The sequence below is a fragment of the Phoenix dactylifera genome, chromosome 3, assembly GCF_051530095.1.
Source record: "Phoenix dactylifera cultivar Ajwa chromosome 3, Ajwa_hap1_PhDact_Kaust_v1.1, whole genome shotgun sequence".
Taxonomy (NCBI): Eukaryota; Viridiplantae; Streptophyta; class Magnoliopsida; order Arecales; family Arecaceae; genus Phoenix; species Phoenix dactylifera.
The window spans coordinates 53,597,324-53,616,549 of NC_143192.1; the positions used below are offsets into that span (position 1 = coordinate 53,597,324).

At 39.0% G+C, this 19,226-nt stretch overlaps 1 protein-coding gene across 1 annotated transcript; it reads left to right on the forward strand.

Annotated features, from left to right (window-relative positions):
- The first annotated feature begins 109 nt into the window (after positions 1 to 109).
- Positions 110 to 10,755, forward strand: LOC103719904 (uncharacterized). The gene is given in 9 exon segments (XM_088719111.2): positions 110 to 426; positions 3,163 to 3,341; positions 3,344 to 3,542; positions 3,545 to 3,601; positions 3,604 to 3,714; positions 3,717 to 3,862; positions 3,864 to 3,917; positions 3,919 to 4,100; positions 6,130 to 10,755. Coding segments are annotated over 9 exon segments (1,365 nt in total). The 5' UTR covers positions 110 to 182; the 3' UTR covers positions 6,323 to 10,755.
- The last annotated feature ends 8,471 nt before the right edge of the window (positions 10,756 to 19,226 follow it).

A 19,226-nucleotide genomic window follows, 5' to 3' on the forward strand; every position in this document is an offset into this window, starting at 1 on the left:
GCAATTATTGCACATCCAATGATAGATTTGTGCGGAGAAAAATAATTTTTTTTCGTACGGACTCAAAAGATGCAATCCAACGGTGGATACTTGCCAATCCTAAAAGATACAACCCCTGTCAATGAATCCACTCCTCTTTCTTGTGAACACGCCCTCCATATCCATTCATCCAACTAATACTAATGAGAAAACGGCTCCACGGCGAACGTGTCACAAGATTATTGGTTGGCTCGAAGCGTCGCTCTGACGTTAATTATTATACCAAAACCGCAATGGCGGCAAGGACGGGGTTTGTAAGCTGGCTTCGAGATACACGCACCGACTGCCAAATAAGAAGAAACGGGGGAAGGGAGAGGGAGCTGCGGGGAGAGAGGGTGGGGGAAGAGAGGACAAGGGAGGATCGACGCTCTTTTGTCGAAGAAATAGGTACTTTTCAGGATTCGAAGGCCTTTAATTTCTTTAGTCCAATCGCTCTTCCGTTTTTCCTACTGGAAATCGGAGTTAAATTAGGGTTAATGCTAGGGTTAGGGTTAGGGTTAGGGTGTTTGAATAGTTTTGACTACTGTGTTTCTCCAAAGATGAACAAAGTCGAGTTATTTATCAGGGAATCGTTTGGTTTTTTATGTGCTGAATCGTCTGAAAATACAACCTTGGGTTTTCTTCGGCTAGAGTTTCTACAATATGTATTGTGCTGTTGATTTCTTTGTATAATTAACTGTCATTTTGATATTTTCTTCTACCACTGCTGATACCATTGAAATCAAATATGAGATGCTTAGCTGGTTGATATTGAATGGAAAAACTGTTCTTTTGAATCTAACCATAATAGGGCCAGGGCGTTTGTGCATGGAAAGAATGAACTAAAAAAGGAGAGGAATTTTTAGAAGCTGGAGCCCATCCTCTTGTTGTTTGCACGTGCTAATACTAGTTAATTTGTGTCTTACATATATGTTGAGAAAAGAAGCTGAAAAAAAAAAAAACAAAAAAAACAAAACAAAGAAATTGTTAATGTTACCTATAAGATGGCCATAAGCTTTATGCACGTAGCTCATGTATTCCCTTTTGTATCTGTTTGGGTTTTGAAGCCAGTATCTCACAGTGCGAAATGTTGTTAAGTTTGCATTGGAAAAACTTCGAGTGAGAGGAAGAGCAACTAAACTAGAATGGCTAGATTATTGAATCAGAGCAAGAGCCGCAGCGTTTAGGGCATATCTTGTGCCGGCAGACCTAGGTGTGAGCTATGCAAAGGTTACTAGACGGCCAATTGAAGGCAAGGGTTCGACTATTGATGGGCCTAGCCCAACTCAAGGCTTTTTGAGTAGGGGTGTCTTGTATCTAGGCCAACCATGGGTTATATAAGTTTGGGTCTAAGCCTGCTAGACTTGGGCCAATATTTCACTCAAAAAAGTATTTCAGGCGAAGTTTGTGCAACCTTCGATTCTTGAAGCTTAGTTTAGCCAATATATCACCAGCATGGATACAAGCATGCATATATACATGTATACATACTAAAATTGTTGAATCGTAAAAATCATCATCACCAACCATTGCAGATTTGCAGCTATGAAGGTCAGCCAAAGACTACTTAGCCCTAAAACCCATGTTAAATTTCTTAATCTCTAAAGCCATATTTTGGTGCTCTTAAAGTAAGTCAAAGTCAAGGGCTTTGTCCTTAATTCTAGCGAAATATCTCTTTCTTCTAGACTTTTCTTATCCTACAAAGACCTGGATGGATGGAGACTAAATTAGGGGATTTTCTTCCAATTTGTTGACCTATGAGATATTTCCTCATATTGGCCTCGCCAAGTTGATATTGGAGTATCAATAAAAGCAATGGGGGGAAATAATCATGAATATAAGGAGGTAGAAGGATTTGTTGTAATTGGTCCTTAGGGGAGTTTATGAGTTGATTGCTTAAAGGTGTCAAGACTTTGGTGGCTACTTTCAACTTTAGGTTGCAAATTGGATGGGTAGAGGAGCATAATTCACCTTTCTGACCAAGGGACTTATTCTGATTCATAAGCCACGGTGGATGAAATTTTTCATTCAGTCTGAAACTTTAATCATGGACTTCCTGCTAAAAAGGGACCTCAGAAATGACCTGCCAGTTAAGTGGCAATCCCACTCATTAATAAACATTGACTATAACTATCAAGCTTCATCCTAACTATTCGAGACCATCTTAATAAATCCTTCCCCTCCATTCAGTTCTTGTAAGGGCTACATGCATTATCGTTGAAGAGATGTTTGATTGCTAATTTCATAAAGCTAGTTAATTGAAAACCTAAAAATAAATAAATTTGTTATTCTGTTTCTGAATGATCTCTTTCTTCACAATGAGTTCGAATGAAAGGTAGCCAAACAACATTTTTGTAATTTGTCACTATGAGCCATAATGAACCAAAATCTTCAGAAAATTTTTAACTCAGTTTTTTAGTTTGCACGCTATTTTTTCCCCTACATAAAATGGTGGAAGGATAGAGGACATAGTTTGTTTAGCAGAGCCAGTGCATTTACAAAGTGATATGGATTAAGCAAAACTGGTGTTGTATAATATGGAGAAGTTAAAACTGGTGTTGTATAATATGGAGAAGTTGCTACTTGATTTGTGATAAATGCCTTATGGACAAAAAAGTCCAAACGAAATTTGTATCGTATTTGTTTACGGCAGAGATAATGTGGACAAGCCCACAGGAAATTCTTGATGTGTCCATGTTAGCAGGAATTTAGAAATCAGAAGATTCCATGGTTGCAGATTGACTTCTTCAAAGGATGACAAGGCTGCTATTGACTGTGGACTAGCAGGGAACATTCTAATTAGTTTTTCCTGTTGAAAGCAAGCTTCCAGAGGTGCAAAAATATTTGCTGAGTATTACTTGAGCAGAGTTGTAGATTTTGTCTAGGGATTAAGAACTCAAATTTTTTTAGCATTTGTATCCAGTTGGCATTCTCATCTAACTCATTAAGCTCTCTCCTGTGCAATATTAGATTTCAAATTATGTGCATGTCTCTACCATTTGTCTGTTAAACACAACTAGCAAGTCCAGCACATTCTTCATTGCCTAGTTTTACTGAAGATTTGTCACTAGATATTGGAAAATATGAAAACAAATGATAAAATCGTACAATTCTGATCTCCTCTCTTTTTTGTTTGTTGCCTAGTATTTGTCCTCTTTTCAACAGCAAACCTTCTCATCGTCTGTAAGCATGACAAACATAAAGAGGTTATGGAGGACTGTAAGGAAGGTGTGCTATTGATTTTTAAAGCTCAGCTTAATCAAACAAACAGTGTGTGGAGGCATGAGTTAGAATGCCACCAATCTCAAACTGAAGCATTACAAAAAAGGGCATTCCAAAAAAAAAAAAACTTATGGAGGTAAAGAATAGCATCAAGTTTTCTGAAGATAATGCAAAGAGGGAGTCCGAACATCTTTGGCATAAATTCAAAACAACTGCCACATTACTAACTTACCTGAAGTCGAAAGCAAGAATTATGGCTAATCCACATCACCTGGCCCGTGCTTCATGTGGGTTCAAGCATCAAAAGGGGTGGGACTGGTTGACAGATATGGAATACCTCTATCTGATTGGTATAAGGATTGTTGTTTGAAAATTCAGATGAGGAAATACTACAGCCAAGTGGCAATGAGCCTGAATCTATTGATGCAGATGATGGAGCATAAATTGGTGAAATGCTAAAGTCTGTGAAAATGGTAATGATGTGATGCAGTCTCATGCCAAGAGGGTTATTATGGCAGAAACTGAAGCTTCCATTGAAAAAGAGAGAGTTAATCTAGGCATGGAAGAAATCAGAAGGAAGACACTCCAAATTGATAGCATGTCTGCAAAAGTTGAAGAGATGTTTAAAATTTGCAGTGTTGTGCAAATGATTGTTGAATGAAATGTAGCAAAAAGTTTGAAGAAATGGCACAGGAAACACCTAGACAGCAACAACGAGCTGCTGAAAATGAACAAGAGCTTTGTCATGTAAAGAAAGATTTTGAGGTATTGACATCCTACCTTAGCAGTCTCATCATTGTGAGAGAAACCACACTTTCCTCAGAAAAGCAATTTCAATCAATGGAAAAGCTTTTCGAAAGGTATCATCATATTGCTTGGCTTAACTGGTAGTGAATTAACTTCAAATGCTGTGATTTTCCTTGGAATTGAAAATCCGTAGTTTTCTGAGCATATCCGTAGCTATTCTATTCTTCCTGCATTCCCTTTTACATTCTCCAGATGCAGCATGGCTTTAGTACCACCTTGATAGTGTAGCAGGCTAGCAGCTAAATTTGGATTTGATAATGGTCTACAATTTATAGTCTCCTAAACTTGCATATGACCCACCACAACAATATGTCAGTTATAGAGGAGTCTTTCTATCTCCTATTGCACCTGTCATATTTCTTCTTTTGATTCACCTTCAGCTTCACTGTGTCCCTGAAGTTTAACTGCTTCACATGTAAAGCCGGTTTTGCTTCTTTGAATTACTGCATGCTTTTGATTTCAGCTAATCTTTTGAAAAGATTAGCTAAAATGATGGTTGAAATGCATGGCCACAAAAAGAGAAGCACGGGCAGAAGGGTGCACTAGTATAAGTCACTGAGGTGTCGCTTTGCTGACAACTTGATGGAAAAGCTGACTTACGGGAAGATGGACCTTGTGAAAACAAAGCAACAGCTTCAAAATCTCTACCATTGCTAATACACAATTGCAGGCTTATGAGGTTGGTGAAGCAACATAGCAGGGTTGGCAATTTCTAGATTGAACACACTTGAAATAATTAGGTTTGTTTATGAGCTTTTTATAATTAGGTCACATCTGGGTTTGAGACTCGTGTTAGGAATAATTATTGCATGACAACTAATGGCTGCAATGGTCAAGCCATCCAATAGTGTTGGTCCATGTCATGAACGATCTAGTGGTAATGGTTGCAACTCAAAACCAAATCCACTTGAGCTTAACTAAGGTGTGCTGCCATCTAACAGTGCATGATATTTGGTATAACCCTGATGTTGATAAGGTGGGGAGGTTGGGCTGCCAATGCATGATCTTTATGAGTGCCCATGCCTCCCAAGTATATTTTCTCTTCCAACCATGTTTCTTTTACTTCACCTTAAATGCTATCTCAATCTCACTCTTTATCTTAATGAGAGGGTGTGAGAGAAAGAAAGAGATGGAGACTTAGTGGATTCGATCAAGGACCTCACCTCAGAATCTCACTCCAAAATGCTAGCTGGAAGGTATTATTTGGATTATAAGTATTCAAGATTTACCCAGTGAATAACCGATATGGGACTAAACATACGTCTGCACAGATCCTCACATAATGCACTTACCCTTTCCCACGGCCTTTCCCATAATAAACACCGATCCAACTTCTCCATATCTCACGAAATTCTTCCTTTGCTTCACTTTGACCTCAAATAATGGAACCTAATGGCCTCACCATATATGTATCCATGAGAGAAATAGATAGGGACTACTCATCTATCCCATCTTTTCAAATATATCATATAACTCTTTTTCCTGGAGTCTGTCAATTTCCTTTTTCTCATGGACCAGGGCTCAAATTTCTGGCAGAGCATTATTAGCTCATGGTGGGACATTGCTTGTTGGCACTGACCAGGTGCTGCCACTGGCTCTTATTGAGATGAACTGAATCGCTCAATTGCGGATGCCATGTCGGAGTATGTTGGCTCTCGTTTTCATTAAAGGCCTATGAATTATCCTTGTTTCCTAGTATGCATTTCATTTATCTTTACTGTGGCTCTCATACTGCCTGTCGTGCTTCCTGAAGCATCACCGAGCCACTGTCTATGCCTACTACAGCTTTATCCATTAGACTGATCTTATGTTGTGTTGGTGAGAGTTTTATGATGATACAATAATAAAGGGAGATATAAACATGTAACCAAGAATTTTGATTATATGTTATATATGTGTGAAACATTTTGCCACAGCCTAGGGCTGTGCTTATTTTTAATGCATGGGTTTCTCGCCTTGTCTTTTTAACTTCCTCATAAATTCTATCTCATCTTTCTGAATCCTGAGATGGTTGTCTATGACTTTTTAGTAAACATCGAGCAATGCCCTATATTTCTTCATATTTAAAATTTGTTTCTGCAGAAGTACCATTTTGATGGAGTTAATTGTGGTCGTTTATGGGTTAATTACCAAGATTATTCACTTAGAGGTGGAGAAAGCGCTAAAGGAGGCTGAAGTTCAAAATCTTATGGAAGAGAATGTCAGGCTAACTGCTATACTTGATAAGGAGGAGGCGCAATTGCTAGCTATGAATGACCGGTTAAAGTTCATGTAGGGCTGAAAAAGGATTGGATATTGATATATCCATATTTGTATCCAAATTTTTTAACGAATACAGGTATGGGTATGGATATTAAATGGATATCAAAATTAACATCCATATTTATTCTAAATGGATACAGATACGAATCGGATATTAAGCATATCTATATTTGTTATAAACATATACGAATTGGATATTAAACATATCTATATTTTTTTATTTGAATATGGATATAAATAGGATATTTTTGGGATATTAATCAAATTTGAGCAAAATTCAATGATAAAAACTAGCAAATATTAATTAAAAAAATATAATTTTAATAAGCATTTATTAATATTAAAAACTAACAATTTTAAAGGTTGCTTTTCACGGAAGTAGACGGGATATATAGTGCCTCCAAGGCATCTTACAGCTATAGCTGGTTGCAATCGTTAGGTGGAAACTAGAAAATGGACGGGACCTTCGAAATCCTAGTTGTTTGAAGACGACGAAGAGAAAAAATGGGCGAAACAGACGAATGAGAGGTTTGAGTCTTTCAGGCGTGCGAGGTGATTCGAAGGATTTTATTCGAATTGGGTATTCCGTATTTGGGTTACTATCAACGGTGATCCGATATTTGAGTTTTTTTAGTTTAGGTTTGATTAATTACTTAATTGGTTTTCTAATTTAATTTAACTTAAACTTTTTTTCACTTACTCTTGTATCTATATCCGTATTCAGAAGATTTTTGAACTGTTCGTATCCAGATCCGATCGAATCAAAAAAATAGTATTCGAATCGGAGTTGGATACGAAAATAGATACAGTCGGATATAATCTGACTTGCTTTAAGCTTTAAGTTCATGACATTGAACAATCCTAGTGTGAGGATCCGTGCGGGCGTGTGTTTAGTCCCATATCGGTTATTCGTCGGGTAGATCTTGAGTACTTATATAGGATCGAGGAACCCAAATAATACCTTCCGGCTAGCCATTTTGGGTGAGGTCCTGGGTTGTTACAAATGGTATCAGAGCAGACTCGGCCCATAACCTATGTGGACTAGGGGATACTGCAGCACGGATCCATTGGGGCTGACCACGGGCCGATCGTGGTGTTTGTGATTAGATTTGAACCCTTAGCCTGACGAGGACGTCAGGGCTTGAACGGGGGAGTATGTGAGGATCCGTGCGGGCGTGTGTTTAGTCCCATATCGGTTATTCATCGGGTAGATCTTGGGTACTTATATAGGATCGAGGAACCCAAATAATACCTTCTGGCTAGCCATTTTGGGTGAGGTCCTGGGTTGTTACACCTAGCATATATAGTTCATGATGTACCATCAGAATTTTAACCTCAGGTTGTCTTAAATTGTGATTGTAACATGCTGTTTGTTTTCATTTTGTGAATTACATATCCTAACAAGCAACAGATCTATTATTCAAAAAGACATACGGATGTTTGAGTCCACCATGCTTGCTAGAGCTGGGGCAATTTGTATCAAGTGCAGAACTGTGGCCTCTGATAGGACTGCACACTAGAATATGCAGTGTCAGCAGTGCAGACCTATCATTTCATCCTTGTTATTTCCATTATAGATTGGTTGGTTAACATTTATCTTATGTACAATGTCATTTTGTACAGGAAAGCTTGAAGGAAGAATGAAAATTTGGGAAAAAGAGGATGGCTGACAGGAAATATAGGTGATATGCTTATGAAGCGCAAACCTTTGATCCTATCTTATATGTTATCCTGTCATTCTGATTTGGAACTCCAATATGTTAAAATCTCTGATAAATCAAACCTGCAATATATATATTCATGGTCAACTAGTGACAAGAACTTTCTTAGAAAATAGTTGTGTTTGACGTTTCTGTACTTATCCGGTACCAGTTTATGCCTTTAGCCCACTCTGTGCTCAACATGTTACTGTAGGGGCATATTGCCATGGTAGTTATGTATATATTTTCTTCATGAAACCTGGTCCTTCCTAACTAGAGAGTAGCTGAAACCTTCTGCCCATGCCACACTTGCTCTGTGATCTTGCATCCTCGTTCTGAGGCCACCTGTAGCTTTTTATTCAAGAAAAATACATTCATTCAGTAATTAATGCACCACATATCGTTTTCTGGAATCTTCAAATCATGCATAAATACCTGATAACCAATCACCTGAAGTACTGAAGATTGAGGTTTTTGAGTAAAAAAGCTTCCCATTTCCAAAGTCTTATCAAGGGAAAAAAATTAAGGGCTCCACTGATCGAATTTCTTTAAGCCTGAGCTTAGCAACATCATGATTTCTTATTGGAGAGGAGAAAAAACGTTACTACGGAGTGGATTTCTACAGTTATTCGTCTTGAAAGTCCTCCAATGCGACAACCTCCCACTCTCTGGCCCGCCCATTACTACCAATTTTGGGAAAGATGCACTTGATTTCAAATACCTCCCATGCACCGTTGGCCATGATTTGCAATGTCTAAATTTCAGAAAAAATCATGAGTCATGTTTTTCTGAAAGTATTTTACTTAAGCAAGCGGAAATGGATGACAGCAATATATTTAGCAAGCTGAAATACATGATAGGGCGTCTAACCTGAGAATCCAAACCATTAAAATTGATCTGGACATCTATAAATGCATATAAATAATTCAATAACTATAAATTAAACAAGAACATGGTATCATACTCTTTAGAATATCCACTTATTATCCACTTGATGTGTATATAGGAAACATTTTTTTTATTTTTTTCAACATGTTTATTTTCTTTTTTTCTTCACAATTTAAGCATTCAGTGGTGATGTAGATTTTCATGTTAAAAAGGACCGCTGTTGGTTTAGTATAGAAGTGTTTGGAGCCAATCACTTTTGAGTACTCACCCAAGGACACACTTGAATTTTCATGGTTGATATTAAAATATTTTGTAGCATTGTGTCACAATCCAAGACTTCACACAAAATAGCTAACCGGAAGGTATTTTTTGGGTTACTTAATCCTGTATAAGTATCCAAAATCTTCTCAGCGTATAACCGATATGAGATTAAACACACGCTCGCACAAGTTCTTACACTGTGTTTTGAACATATAGCTGGGAAGTTATTGGCGATATTTGTTGCTCCTGTTGCTTTCTCTGGACTTGATTTTGTTATAGATTTCTTCGTTACTTTTATACTATTGCCTGGACAGCATGACATATAGACTAATGGCTCCACTATTGGATAGGACTCTTTCCCTAGTATAGTCCTTTCCACACGAGATTTCTCTGGACTATATAAAGGAGCAAAAGAAGAAAGAAAAGTGATAAAACTCGATGATGCCTATCTAGATAAAGAACCAAATGATTTATGTCACAGCAATGGATTGCTCCATTGCTGTGTAAAATTATATCAAGTACATTCGTAGGAGCAGAATGGGGTCTATTATATTGCATCATCTCAGGTGATCTTAGAGGACCTAGCGTGTTGGAATCAGACCTGGACGATGAGCAATTTGTTTATCTTTTAAGGATAAATTAGTTGAGAGAACATGTTGATAGCTCATCTAGGTCAGATTGAGCAGAGGCTGACTCGGTTAGAGAGCACAGCAAAGTTTCTGACTTTTTTTTTCTTTTTACACCAAGAAAACCTTTATATATGTGAGAGCAATAATCTTCAGCGAAAAAGATCATCGAAAACTTACAGCAGCTTGCCAAGCAAGGGTTAGATTTCAGTGTTGAAAAGTTGGCAAGTATAACTTTTAGAGACTTTGATTCCTGCAACAGCAGGTTTATATGTGATCTTCACATAATTTGGCTGTATTTTGATGATTCAATTGATGATAACTAGCTATTAAGGATCTAAATATCCTATGATTGAGAACCCAATCAATGTTTCAAGCAATTTTTACACTCTATGTAGCTAGTCAAGAACACGAGGAACCTGAACGACTACTAATTGTAAATTTTAGGTTTAAAGCATCGGTACTCTTGTTTCAACACGGCGATATGCTGTGTACACCTACTTACTCATGCCATAATGGAAAGAATATGATGATTCATTGAACCATTTGGATTATATCCTTGACTTCAGCTAGGTTCTTCTAGGCCAGGTTGCGACCAACAGCAGTCTCCTCTGAACTGTGAGGGCCTATAGCTTGATGCTGTCTATTTGCAACTGATATCTGAACATTGTGCACTTTACCTGACCCCAACTAAAGCCCTAGCATGTGCAAAGTGGCCAGGCAGGCAGGCAGGCAGCTTTTGCATTGCCGCTGTGATTTCCTTTCAACTTAGGGTTAGTGCAGGATGACAACTGACAGGAAGAAGGGCTTCTTATTCTTGTTTATTAAATGGTTTGAATTCAGCTTCTTGGATAAGGATGCTGAGATGTTTTTTCCACTTGGCTTTCTTCCAGTCAGACATAGGGTCGCTCTGTCTATAGTTTCTGGGTGCATACAGCTTCATTGGTTGACCCTCTGAAACTCCCTTTCTTGCCTCCTCCTCCTCCTCCTCTGTGAATTGTGCTTACTGGAGTATCGAAAGGGCATTGTAGGCTGAAAGAATAGAACTCTAGAAGGCACATAAATAAATTTTTAAAGGAAAAAGGGCCTTTTGACGAGCTGGTATTGGAGTTCATGCTTTTCAAAAAGATTAGAGTTATCTCCCACCGTGGTTCTAGTGGATTTAGTTCTCGAAGTAGTGTCTCACTTTCACTTTGGTGTTGCCCTTTTATGTGCCTTTCATCAAAAGTATAGTGGAATGCTGAGGTTCTCCCTGGAAACATAATGATTTTATTGAAGGTTATCTTCACAGTTCATGGGATTGACTTTTCTTTGTGAGATCCTCCATCACAAAGATGGCCCGAGCACTGTAACCATGTAGCAGCTAGTCCCTTCCAGGGATTAGCTTTTATGAGTCCTTTTGTCACCGTCCATTGTCATCAGTGCTCTTGTTCTCGATAAGTGCTTGCTTCCAGTGGATGTAGAAGGTGCACCGAGAGAGAGAGAGAGCCTTTGAATGGTGCCAAGAGATCCCTGAGGACTTTCTGGATGCCAGAGCTCTCAACAAGCTCTGCAAATGCTGAGGGGAAAGTAACTTTCACAAAGAAGCCAAGCCTAGACTTGGGTATACAGATAAGTGGCAGAGTCATTAAAATATCCACAGATATTTAGATGCCAGCAAGAAACTGCACTCTCTTTAGATTCTTCTGACTCACTGGTCTTCGCCCAAGTTGTCACATGGAGCTCTTATTGTGTTTTAAAAGCAGTCACCTTTTTGGCATTACAAGAGAAAAGCCACAGCTATGGAGAAAGTTTTATGAGAGCCCATGCCATGTATCATTGGGGAGGGAGCAGCCGCACACCACCATACGATCATTGGAAACACTTGGGGAGGGAGCAGCCGCACAGCACCTTGTGAGGCCCATCTTTAACCCCTCCCCAGTGTTGAGATTAACAAGGTGTCCTCCCAAAAAGAGGTTCACGAGTGTGCAAAGGGGGGAATCATTGAGTTGATCTCTGACAGGTCTTTTTCTCTGTCTTCCTCCACTGCACATCCATTATCTTCTCATAGAACGATGTCCAAACATGGCTCTGTTCTGAGACTCCACACCATCATCATTCACGATAACTGTGTTCGCCCAAAAGAGAGGACATGGCCATAAGCTACACATAGGAACATAGCTGTTTGAGACATCTTTAATGATAAAAGCACTTGGATTTACTGATCTTGCTACTGGGATGAACTTATGGTACACCTGTGACAAGCAAGAAAAACTATAATCTCACAGGCTCGTACTCAGGTCATTCATTCATAGAAACATGGGAAAAGATGGAGCCTCTAAGTTCAAGGATAACTATGGATGGGCTGAGGTGTTCAGATTGACAATGTGGGCTACTTCTTGTCCCCTAGCTGTTGACCTTTGTGTGCATATGGACATATGGCTGGGCCTACTGACCAGATACTCTTGCTCTTGTGAACTTTCCGTGATCATCTTTAAGCAATGTAAGGATTTGCATAAACTTGTGGACTTTTCGCATTATGTAGCCACTGAGCTTTGGTAATTTAGACTTGTAAAGTAATATTTGCTGATTTTGTTGTTGGCCGGAGTTGGCTGAGAACTGTGAGCTTCATCACTTCCTAGCTTAAATTATAGGACTGGTCTTGGGCTTAATGGGAGCAACAAGACAAATTGGTCGTTAAGTAACTTTTTTTTCTTTTTCTATGCTAATTTTACGTAAAGTGATTTGACATTGATGTCTGATTCTCCTAGAGTCCACAGACCTTCGATAAAATAGATAGGAGATGACCCCTCCCCTAGATTCTCTCTTTATCCATGGGCTTTAGGTAAACACTGACATGCTGTATCTTGCGTTGATGATTTTCCAAGTTTTTTTTTTTTAATTATTTCACTTCCCTTGTATGGCAGGGTATTCCATTTGTTCTCATTTTATTTGTAAACTTCATGATCTTGACGGGTCTGTCTATTTTGTTTTTGTTGGTTTGATAGTAACTGACTTGTAATTCTCATATTTAAATAGTTGTCTTTTGACAAAGATGTTGCCATCAATGATAGACATTAACAACGATTATGGCATTTAGTGATCATCTATTTTTCGTAACCATTATTATAAGTTCATGAACAAGCTTAATAAGCATGCACCGTGTGATTTCACTGTCAGTATAACTGAGTGTTGTTTAATTCCAGTTCTATCCGACTCAAAGTTATTCAGCACCAGCAACTGGAATACACAGTGCTTATAAGTTCTCTGGCAATCAAAGAATTATTACAGGATCGTGGTTTAAGAAGATAAATGAGAATCACTACTCTAGGTACAAGGAATGGTCAAGTTGCAATGCCAATTTGATCCAATGAACAATGCTTGGAATTGTGCCGGTTGATCATTTCCTTGTGGATTGGAAAATGTAGAACAAGAGCATCATCATTTTGCTACGCATAGAAGTCTCATTTAGAACCCATGGATGTGATCTGGAGGTTGGTAGAGCAATGCTTTTGCTAAATTTTGCTGGCTAAAGAGAATGTGAATGGAACAGCAGGTTCAACTTTATTAAGCTGCCTGCCTGCTCGATCCTCTTATCCTGCAGAACTCCTCCTATTTCAATAGTAGGCTCCGTGAATCACATTATGAGACCTTGAAGATTAAAATTTTAATATTGGGGTTTCAATTTAATGTGAACCATATGTAAATTAATGTTTTATTCCTTGGAGGAACTTGCTGCAGAATTTTGAAACACTAACTAATGGGAACATGGATATATTTTGTTAATTTTATGGTTTGATGAAAGGATAACATACAGATAATAACTCTTAGGACTCATTTGGTTCATAAAATGCTTCATATTTGGTTGAAATTTTCAAAATAAAAAGTAGAATAAGATTTCCACATTTCATGAGAAAAAAAAATCGTGTGGGATATGGAAAAGTTCAATTTTCATTGGTTGGAAATTATTTTTTTTTTCAAAAATATTCTAAAGCTTTTAGATAGGACTAGGTAAGGTCTTTTCCTTTATTAAGAGCATAATATATATTTTATGCAATCTTTCTTAGAAAGTAGATAACTAAATATAAACCCGCCACTTTCTTATGGTAAACTAAACATGCAAAAGCCATTTTCTCAGACACTATTTCTGTAAACCAAATGAGCTGTAAATATATCTTATTTTTGAATTACGAGGAGCTTAACCGGAAAAACAGGATTGCAGTTTATGCTCTTTAGACTCCATCCATCGAGCTAAAAATGTAGAGAATTTGGTAGGACCACGGCATAGTGCACTTTGCTCTAAATCTCTTCTGATCTCGAATTCCCACGTTGTGATAGACGCATGGCCGATGGCTCCAAAGGATAGATTCTGGGCGGTTCAGGTGTCCTGCCTATAGCTATGTCTCACTGAAATGAGGGACCAATCATTGAACGGCCTACGCATTTACTAGGCACTGGCTTTCTCTTTCCTTTCCTTCTTCCCTTTCCTCAAGCCCTAAAATCCCTCTTTCTATCATGCAAGGGACAAACCCTCAAAAGTGGAGGATTCACGAGCACTCTAGAATCTAGAGTAGGAGGGGAACCCAGCAGATAGAAGCTTGTTTCTTTATTTATGTATCCATACAGGACATTGGGCTACAAAGAGCTGTGTGTCCTTCTCTTCTTTTCACTCCCCCCATCTATTGATTTCTACATTGGACATATGGATATGGTATACCCAACTGCATTGGAACTCTTACAAAAACAACAACAACAACAAAAAAAATTCAGAAGTTTGAAAAACTTCAGGATTTGTCAATTGAAAATCAATAAAAGATTAAAAAAAATGTAAGATTGTTGAATAATCTTTTGGTTGCTCACATGAAATCAAATTTGGGAGAAGTCGAACACAGTAAAATGATGGAAAAAGGAGCGCCGTCATCGACGATATATAATATCAGTAGCTTCCAATTTGTATATATTCATTTGAAATGGTCGTCAATAATTTGTAAATAATACATGGAGTAATTGAATATTTCTTGATACATTGAATTAAAAGGATAATCTGAAGAATCATTTAGTGAAGAAAAAAAATTAGAATTGTCTGAGGATTTTTTTTTTTTAAAAAAAAAATGCTTTTCCTAAACACAAGACATCCACACCTGATTTAGATTTCCACCAATCTCCATTTTTTAGGGTAGTTTCTAATAAGCATAATAATAATTAAAAAAAATCATCATTTATATTAGGAAAATTGCATCAATAACCTCCCATTTAGGAAAGAAGAAAGAGAGCACAGAAACAATCATGTACCTTTCTGTTTCTCTAGGCTTCATCCCGAGCAATCCCTTTCTTTCACCTCTTAATTCTTCATCCAAATATATTCCAACACTAAAATCTTTTTTTTGGTAACGGAAGGAGCAGAAGCTTACCATTAATATATGACAAACAGTCTACATACCAGTTCACACCTGTTACAAACCACCTGTGAGTGATACTCCCATCTAAATACATTCCTCTTACCACCAGCTCTAACTAATTGGCCTTCACCATTTCTGATGAAAAATCCAGCAGCCGCTTTATCTAAGCGTCACGGCAGGATCAAAGTTCACCTTTTAAGGTTCCAACCACATGATTGCTGTCCTCAAGCACATCATTTCATAGGTCACAATAGTTGTTTCCTCCCTCTATAATTCCCCTTCTAGTGAATAGATCTTTGCATGGAAGCCTGTTCATGATGTCAGGCCTATATAAGGACCACCCCGCTCATGAATTGAAAAATTGAATGATTGAATAAAAAATCCTAGCCTCCTTTCTGCTTCTTCTTCTTCCTCCTCCTCCTCCCCTTTTCTTCTTGCATCTCTATAACCTTTTCTTCCTGCGTCTCTATAACCTCTTCTTCTTTCTCCTTTCTTTTTTCTTCATTTTTCTCTCTTTCCTCTACAGTGGTCCGCCATCGAATATGAGTAGTTCTAGTACTTGGCCCCCAAGTTAACTGACCAGACCAGTTTGTAAGCGCTACCGGCATGCAGCATATATATCTTGTTCATCACTTCAGTTGAGAAAAGGTCTGAAAGCATGCCCACATTCCAGCCCCCAGATGATGACATCAAGTTACTGACTTGTAGATCTTCTAGTTGGGCATTCATGTTGATAAAGGTTGGCCACTGGTTGAGAGAAAGGTTAGATATCCATGGCTCTCTTAGCCCTTAGGACATTGATTGACTGGCCATTCCCAACGAGCCACGTAAATTGATGCTGTATGGTGACTCCACTCTCACATATTTTCTTCAGCGCCGAGGTTTGGAATAGGATGACCAAGAACCAGTGAAATGATACTTAGCCACAGCGACCGTAGCCCGAAGAGTATTGGGATTAATTAGAAATTTGTGCCGCAAGCTTACATAAGAAAGCTCGCCTCCCATTATGAAGAGATGCAATTCCAATCCCACCCTGAACTTTCGACTTGCATTTGCTTTCCCATGCAATGAGATGCAGACCTTTCAGAGTGGAGTCATGGCCCCAAAGAAAAAGCTCGATACTGCCTCTCTAGTCTATTGATGAAGCCCGTAGGTACATTAATGCAAGATAGACAATAGAGAGGTAAAGATGATAAAACCGACTGGAGTAAAGTTGGTTTGCAATTCTCGCCATCACCTTTTCTTCCAGAGATGTGAAGGCCCTCGAGCTTAGTGGTCCTCCAGACAAAGGGATGCCAAGATATTTCCAAACTTCTTGTTGCTCGGTCATGGGCAAAAGTCTCCGGATTTGGTTTTTGGTTGATCTTGGGGTAGCTGGGCTTATCATTATTTGGCATTTTGATACATTGATTGCCTAGACTCACACAGCACAATAAGCATCCACAATGGCTTTGAGACGGCCCACATCCTGAATCTTGGCTTTGGATACCAATAAACAGTCATCTGCAGACAGGATATGCGATACTATTGGACCGCCTCTTGCTAGTATGTAAGCTTTGAGGATGTTTCTCTGCACTTCATAATGAAGTTGGATAGAACTTCAGATCAGAGAATAAATAGGTACGGGGACAGTGGACATCCTTGACGTAATCCTCTAGATGGCCGAAACCATTGTCTTGGAAACCCATTCACAAGAAGTGCATATCCAGAATTCAGTATGCATGCATGCAACCAAAGAATGAATTTGGAGTGAAATCCATATCTAGCTTCATCAGTACTAGACCTCTGGTAGGGGGTGCCTTATCAAGAGTGTGCATAATTTCTCAGGCCAGTAGAATACCGCCTGTTATACTTCGTCCCTGAATAAAAGCTCCTTGCTCTGCCCAAATCATGGTAGGTAGTAGAGGCTTCAATCTGTTCACTAGGACCTTTGCCACAATTTTATAGACTATATTGCACAGGCTGATTGGTCAATAATCAGTAACCTCTATTGGATTGCTCTTCTTTGGAATAAGAGGTATGTATGTTTGTTTCCATGACTCAGACATCATAGCATGGTCAAAAAATATTGAATGGCAAGAATTACATCCTTTTTAACTAAGTACCAGAACTTATGAAAGAAGAATGCTGGGTAGCCATCCCTTAATGGCTTCTTCAATTCCTCCACAGTCACTTCTTTTGTCAAATCATTGTTTTGATCCTCTGAAATCACTGGTGATACCACAACGACATCCATTTCTTGCACCTCCAACGTATAGCCCATCTTTGTTGAAAATGCTGCAATAGTAATTAGTAAGTTGCCGATTTCAGTTGGATCTTCACTCAATTCACCTTATTGTGCAACCTTGTGATTTCAGCTGGATCTTCAACCAGTTGCTTGGGACTTCTGCCGCCACAACATCTTTTGCATATAGAGGTTTCTATCATAAGTCCGAAGCGATATGTGTTGCTGCTCAGTGAGCTCACCTTATTGTGATTCCAACATTTGAAGGTGGTAGATTTGGTCATATAATTGCTGGCCCCCTAGAATATATTACCCACTTGATGCTTCGACCTCATAATAGCTTTCCATGTATTATGTAAAAGTAATGATAGTTTGATTCCCAGAGAATGATTACCCTCACATCTGTCACGCTTGATGCACAACATCATGTATACCATCACAATGCAGCCACATTTTCTCAAACAGAAGAGGCACTGGCTTCTGAATGTTGCTTTGTGATACAGTAAGTAGAATGGGGAAGTGGTCCGAGGCAAACCTGGTAAGGTGGGATACTCTAGACTCTAGATAGAGATTCAGCTAGTCATATGAAGCGAAAGCCCTGTCAAGCCGTTCCCAAAATCTGGCTAAGCTTAGCCTATTATTGCACCAAGTAAACTTCGGGCCATTATATCCCAAATCAATCAAGCCAGTGCACTGAAGAAAGGATCTGAACTCCCTAATTTCACAGTCCACTCGAAAGGGCTTTACTCCTTTCTTATCATCGATATTTACTATACAATTGAAATTGTCTATAAGAATTAAAGGGAACCCTAAGGACAAGGCTGACTCCACTTCCACCCAAAGGCCTCTACACTCAAGGCCATCGGTGCTCGCATAGATAGCCCTCAGAATCCAGGTTGGCATCTTATTTTGCGAAACAACTCCAAAAGCAACTTGCCGATTCACATGAAGGAAATTTATATTACCCCTATTCTTGCGCCAGGTCACAATGATGCCCCCAGATCAACCTATAGCCGGGATCATATAGGTATTCCAAACTGACCCCATGACCCTTTGCACTCTAGCTAGGCCATTTTTTCACATAGCCTAGTTTCCAAAAAATAGCAAATATCTGGATTATGTTGCCGGATGAGGGAGCTGGTTTAGTTTACAAAGAGGGGCTTTACAGTTCCATGTTAAGATCTTTATGGAAAAAGGTTGTTTGATGCAGCTGAATCTTCATCCGCTACACCAGTTGATCGTTCAGTATAACTAACCTTCTCGTCTGCAACACTTCTGTTGGTTGAAGTGCTGTTATTGGAATTCTTGGGCGTTCCATCATATGTGGATGTGTGCCCAAGTCGGTTTTGTAATTGTTCAAAGTAATCACCATGAGTTTAAAAGAATTACCTAGTTCAAAAGGTCGGTTGGCTTCAATTCTTTGCTCTGGTTTGCTAGCTTGAGGGGCAGGAGTTGCATGAATCATCATGCCAGAGCTTTGCATTCCCCCTCCTACTGGCTTCCAAACCTCTTTACAAGAGCTTCTATGCTTCAGAACAAGCGCAGTGGACATTTGTTGCTTGTTGCCGACCCCTTGAGTGCTTGATTCCTCCCGCACCAGTACCTTTGTTTAAGGTAGGGACTCCGCCTCAGAGGCTCGACGGAGCTCCACAATGTTGGTCGAAGACTGTTTGCACTTTTCCTTCACTCCCCCCACCCCAACCGTTGGTGTTGTATTTCCGGTACAACCACAATTTCCATTATATGTGTTCCCTGTGGCTCTTCCAATGTATCCATCATCAGTGCTTCAAATTGGGGACCTGATCCCACCAGCGGATAGGTTTCAGGTCTCGCTGACACT